Source organism: Castor canadensis, chromosome X, assembly GCF_047511655.1.
Source record: "Castor canadensis chromosome X, mCasCan1.hap1v2, whole genome shotgun sequence".
In the NCBI taxonomy this organism is placed as follows: domain Eukaryota; kingdom Metazoa; phylum Chordata; class Mammalia; order Rodentia; family Castoridae; genus Castor; species Castor canadensis.
Window position 1 is genome coordinate 115,489,138 of NC_133405.1, and position 5,678 is coordinate 115,494,815.

The following is a 5,678-nucleotide window of genomic DNA, read 5'->3' on the forward strand; positions in this document are numbered from 1 at the left end:
AAAAAGAATTAACCTAGAAGGTAACACCCACGCACAGGAAATCAATGTGAGTCAGTGCCCTGTATAGCTATCCTTATCTCAACCAGCAAAAACCCTTGTTCCTTCCTATTATTGCTTATACTCTCTCTACAACAAAATTAGAAATAAGGGCAAAATAGTTTCTGCTGGGTATTGAGTGGGGGGAGAGGGAGGGGGCAGAGTGGGTGGTAAGGGAGGGGGTGGGGGCAGGGGGGAGAAATGAACCAAGCCTTGTATGCACATATGAATAATAAAAGAAAAATGAAAAAAAAAAAAAGCTGTGGCAGACAGATTATGATGGTGGTCCCATGCATGATATCATCTCAGTGTCCTAAGTCTAACTCCCAGGTAGCCTGAACACCTCTTTCTCATTTATCATTGAACCACCACCCCAAAATAAAGACCCTTACTTCCCTGTTATTCCTGACTTGGAACTAATAGGCATCTCAGCCTGATGTTTCTTCTTGGGGTCTCTGAAGGATGGCAATAGGGAAGATTCTGTGTGGCTATCATCTGGTATAGTGAAATATTTCCAGGGGGCGGCCCACACTCTTTGGTGTCCTCCACTTTATTCCTGGCCAGCCTGGAAATTCTTCCTGAATCAACATGAGGCCTATGTTTTCATTCTCAGGTTCCCAAATCCCTGATGCCCCTTATGAAGAAAGAGAAATTTGCCTTTTGTGTGCAAAACTGTTCAAGCTCTTCCTAAGGGCATGGAAGTGGAAGGAATCTGTGTTGATACCACCATTACAGAATGGGTGTTCCCCTCAATCTTGGTGACTCCTGGTACGACCTGAAGTCCTCCCTCTGCTGATCTGAGGCTGCCCACTTTGTCAAGTCTCCCTACTTCCCTTGGGATGAACTGGAAAGAGGTAAGCATGATTATTCTTGTCATCATACCTAAGACTCTAGGTCTGACAACAAAGGGATGGCATTCTGTGTGACCCTCTTCTTTCTGGATAAGACCTCCTCATTGTCCCTTGGTGTCATCATGGTGAATGTAAGTCTGCTAGGGAATGAATCTTCTCCCTCTCCTGAATAGAGCCTGTGCTGTGAGTTCAAGGAGTTCAAAGCTCTAAGACCACTCCCCATCCAGCGAATGAGAGGTAATACCTGAAAGCCCTACTTGTGGCTTCCAAGGGTTGCAGAGGTGAGACTTCCTAAGGATACTTCTATTTTCTGGTCACTTTTCAGATAGGGCTTTGACTTTAAAAAACACCTCTATTCTGGCTGGGTCTTACACCATCTTCATTTGAGCTGATTGCCTTTATTCTTGTGAAATGCTGGGATTTGTTTCTCCTGACGTAAGTATGCTGTTTGGGGGGCTCTCAGATCCCTCACAAGCCTGAAAAATATGAGGGGACATGCAGACTGACAGTTGTCTGGAATTCTCTGTGTTTGCGAGTGGACTGGACTGATCTCCCTGTGACTCCCCATATTCTGGGCAGTTTGTTGGTCTCAACAGACCTCCTATATGCAGTGTTTACATGCTCAGCCCTTTTTTTGACTCTGTACCTGGGATTTAGTTCTTCCAGGGAAATGCCCATTCCTGTAAATTCTATAGCAATTTCTCCTTTGCAGACCTTTTAGAGAATGGGTACCTCTCCTAGGTGTGGTTTGAGATGGGGAAGTTGTGACACAAGGTTAAAGGGATCAGCATAAGTAGTATTAGGTAGTGAGTTGTAAGAGTTAAAAGCAGAGTGACATATTTCTTGTCTTTTTCAGCCAGACTTAGATCTTCATGTAACTTTTTGTCTTTTCTTATTGGGAGGAGCTTGTCCAGAGTGATGTATTTATTTATGTGGTACTGGGGCTTGAACTCAGTTCCTTATGCCTGCTAGGCAGGCACTCTCCCATTTGAGCCACTCTGACAGCCACTTTTTGTGTTAGGTGTTTTTGAGATGGGGGCTCCCAAACTATTTGCCTGGGCTAGCCTCAAACCCTGATCCTCCTGGTCTCTGCCTCTTGAGAAATTAGGATAACAGGCATGAGCCACTGATTTTATTTATTTATTTATTTATTGCAATGCTGGTGAGTGAACCCAGGGCCTCCTACAACCTAGGCAAGTGCTCTGCCATAGCTTTATCCCCACTATTCCTTTTGAAGTTATATAACATTGTAAATGTAAATATTCACAGTCAGTGAATACTGTTTTCATCATTTAATCTTTTCAATTATTTTGATATATTGTTGCTCCAGCTATGTATTCCAATCCAGTATTTTGAGCACTAGGATATTCATTTTTGTCAATATGACACATATTGTAGTAGTGAGGAAAAAACTGAAGTAAGACATACTACATGTGCTTCAAACTTGGGAGGAGTATGTGGTCTAGACTAGGGGTACACTTACTAGCCATGTGAACTTGTTCACAATAGCAAACTCTTATTAGCCTCAAGCTCTCTATTAAAAAGTAAGTTTGCTAGACCCCTACATGTAGGATAGGGAAGATACATAATGTATACAAAGCACCTGTGCCTGAATCTGTCTTCTATGGAGATGATAGGGAGTGGCATTTCTTACTACCATGATTTTGACCTGAGACATTACCATCTGTCCACCTGGGATTTTTAAAATGTTCAATCTAGGAGTTGTCACAGAATACGCAACATTCTAGGACAAAAACATACATACAAAAATAGAAAACATTCTGCCAAAATGCTGTTTAGCCATGAAAACTAGGTGATGTTTTCCCTCTGTCTTCCCTTTACCCTTTTATTTTACTTCTTTATGAAGTAGAGAGTATCTCAGCCTCTTTCATAATAATCGCTTTTTCTAGCATCTATCATTGCTGGGGCAGAAGATGAGCCTCTTTTGACTAAACATCCTCAGTAGAGAGCATAATGACTTCCCAAGAGGGGATATCAATTAATGTTTGGGTAAAACACAAGTCAGGAGAGAGAAATTAAATGCACTATGATTTAATTCTTGAGTAACATAAGAATATTCAGGTACATATCTCCAACATGTTTGAAAAAAAAGAATGTAGTAATGAAAAGTGAACCAGAACAACTTTTACTTGTTCTGTCTTCTGATCCCAGGCATTTCATTGTGGCCCTTTCGTCTTATCTCCAGGGATCTCCTTATCCAATGGTATCTTGCTCACCAAAAGTCCTTTCAGGAAGTCCAAATTGTATTTCAAAGCAAACAAAACTACCACTAAACCTGGTAAAAACAAAGGATTTATGATATTCTGATTCTCAAAAAACATTCTGTTAAGCATATTGGAGTGCCCCAAGCAGAAAGAGTGTCTGCCTAGCAAATGTGAGGCCAAGTTCAAACCCCAGTACCACCAAAATAAAACAAAATAAAGAAAACAGCAACACTGTTGAGACGAGCACATTGAAAATTGCAAAACGATTTAACAACACCTTCTTCATGAGTTACAAGAACGAAGATTCACAGGCCTTTTCAACCACAAAGTGAAGAATCTCTCTCAGATCTCTCTAGGGGGTATAGTGCCTAGACTTGACCTTGGGACTAGGACTGGCTTTGGCAGGAGTGCCGCCCCTGCCTGCAACTCCAGTTTGAGCTCTCTCTTCTTCATCTCTCAAAGCCTCTTCATAATGGGATGGGAAATCACTGGGGACATTATCATTGACCTTGGCCAAAAACTCCAGGACTTTCATCTTGCTGGTTTCAGCACAGGCTCGGGGACCCCACAGGAACTCATGGCGTGGAGGATCACTGCCACGCACCTGCCGGTACACCAGGTACTTTTCACGCACCAGATCCTGAGTGATGAGCTTCCTGGTATCCCCAAAGATGATGTGACTGCTCCCATCATAGACCCCTAACATATTCAGGAATCCCCAGACCTCCTCCTCAGTGGCGCAGTTGCCATTTAAGAAGATCACCGCCAGGAGAGGTATGAGAAGCCCGGTTCTGGGAAAGCCCAATTCACTGGTCAGACTTCCACTGTTGCTGAGCTCTAGCTTGCTGACAAAGGTATAGCTGTTACCTTTGGGCTTTGCTTCCTGCAGCTCAAGACCAAAGACCAGCTCTACACGGTTAGAGGCTTTCCTGAGGATCTCAGGGAAGTACTCCCTGAACCTTTTGCTGACCATTTTCAGCATTTCCCCCTTCAAAATGGGCTGTTTCATTTTATACTTGAGCAGCAGGTACTGCATCACCATCTCTGACTTCCTCATTATCAAATCTTTCAGCCTGCTCTCAGCAGAGCGTGGGGCCTTAGAGAAATGCCCACCTTCGGCTCCTTGGCTCCTGCCACCTTTACCAGACTTTTTGCATGAACCACCTGCAGCAGCAGTGGTGGTGGGTGGAGCTCCCTGAGGCTTCTGGGGCAAGCCGGCCACAGAGGTGCTCGGGACAGCATCTCCAGAATCAGGAGAGGAGCAGGAGGCGTATTCTCCTTTCTCTGCTCCAGTGGCCTGAGCATCCTGGGGCTCATCTTGGGCCTGGCGGCGTTTCTGACGAGCACGGAGCTTACTCTTCTGTCCCCGGGGCATGATGGCTGTGGTCAGGAATAGCAGGCAGCAGGGCAGGTGACTGGATATCTGGAGGGGAAAACATGAAACACTATGAGCACCTTCAACATTGAGAGACCTCTTGTACTAAACCAAGCCTCTCCTCCTGCAGGCAATCTTGCATGTAAACACTGTTCTAGAAACCCACAGGTCTCCTGTCCTCCTGGTCAGCTTGTCCACTAAGACCCCACAGAGAAAGCATAAAACCCTTTCAGTTAGTTTGAGGCAGACTCTCGGCCTTGTATTGGCCTTACTGGGGAGACACAGGTACTGCTGATGTACAGTGAGGCCCTGTATCCTGGGGTTTGAGCTTTCTCAGTTCTCTGCATTATCCTGCCAACTCTTGGCACCACCTGGGCCACTCCCCTCTGCTACTCTGAGTTGACACTTCAAAGCTTTCTGGAACCCGTAAGCAGGAGAAATTCAGGGACCTTCAGTCCACTGCCCTGACACATGGTACTGGGAATTCAGTGGGGTCCTTTCTGTCTTGGGCTTATTGGATTCCTCTGCTCTCCTTCATGCTCTGTGTGTTGGCTCCATGTCAGCCTTGGCAATGGTGTCTACACCTTCAGGCAATGGTGTCTACACCATCTACTCAATGGTGTCTACACCTTCAGAAGAAGCCTCTCTTCTTTTGAGATAAAGTATGGAGGGAGTCCTAAAATTCATAGTCCTTTTCCTTTGCTTTTGGGACCTGAAAATACCTGGGAGCTGTTATTGTGGCCAATCTTACCAACATGTCTATTTCTCACAACAGGAGCGAGGGTCTAACTGGTACTTGTTTTCTAGAAGGAGTCCCCTCATTATTTCTTCATGTCACATATGTGATTCCTGTTAGGGACTTGGTCCCTTTGATAAATTAAGTCTACTTTATGGGCCTCAGACCCTACCCTCTCTGAGATCATCTCCTACAGAAATGAGGGGCCATCTAAGATTGCCAGTTCTGCCATAAGCCTACTGTTGTGCAGAACAGATTTGGGCCTTAGATATAGGCCATAAGTCCTTTAGTCCCTGGAGGTGAAGTCAAGTTGTCCCACATTTGTCTGTTCTGCCCTTGACCTTCTAGAGTCCAGTGCAGGCATGCAGTTCAGGGTGGATCCACTTTGGGATTGACTTTTGGTTAGAGGTCCACTCATTATACCACTGAGCCCAAAGCATGCCTTTCTCTTAATT

General features: G+C 44.8%; 1 protein-coding gene across 1 annotated transcript; it reads right to left on the reverse strand.

The window, feature by feature from the left end:
- Positions 1-3,464: 3,464 nt before the first annotated feature.
- LOC141419500 (melanoma-associated antigen B4-like) lies at positions 3,465-4,487 on the reverse strand. The gene has a single exon (XM_074062286.1). The coding sequence runs from the start codon at positions 4,485-4,487 to the stop codon at positions 3,465-3,467; it is 1,023 nt and encodes a 340-aa protein (XP_073918387.1).
- Between the last annotated feature and the right edge of the window lie 1,191 nt (positions 4,488-5,678).

Coding starts and splice junctions, on each gene's coding strand:
- LOC141419500 (XM_074062286.1), bottom strand. CDS start 4,487: ATGCCCCGGGGACAGAAGAGTAAGCTCCGTGCTCGTCAGAAACGCCGC.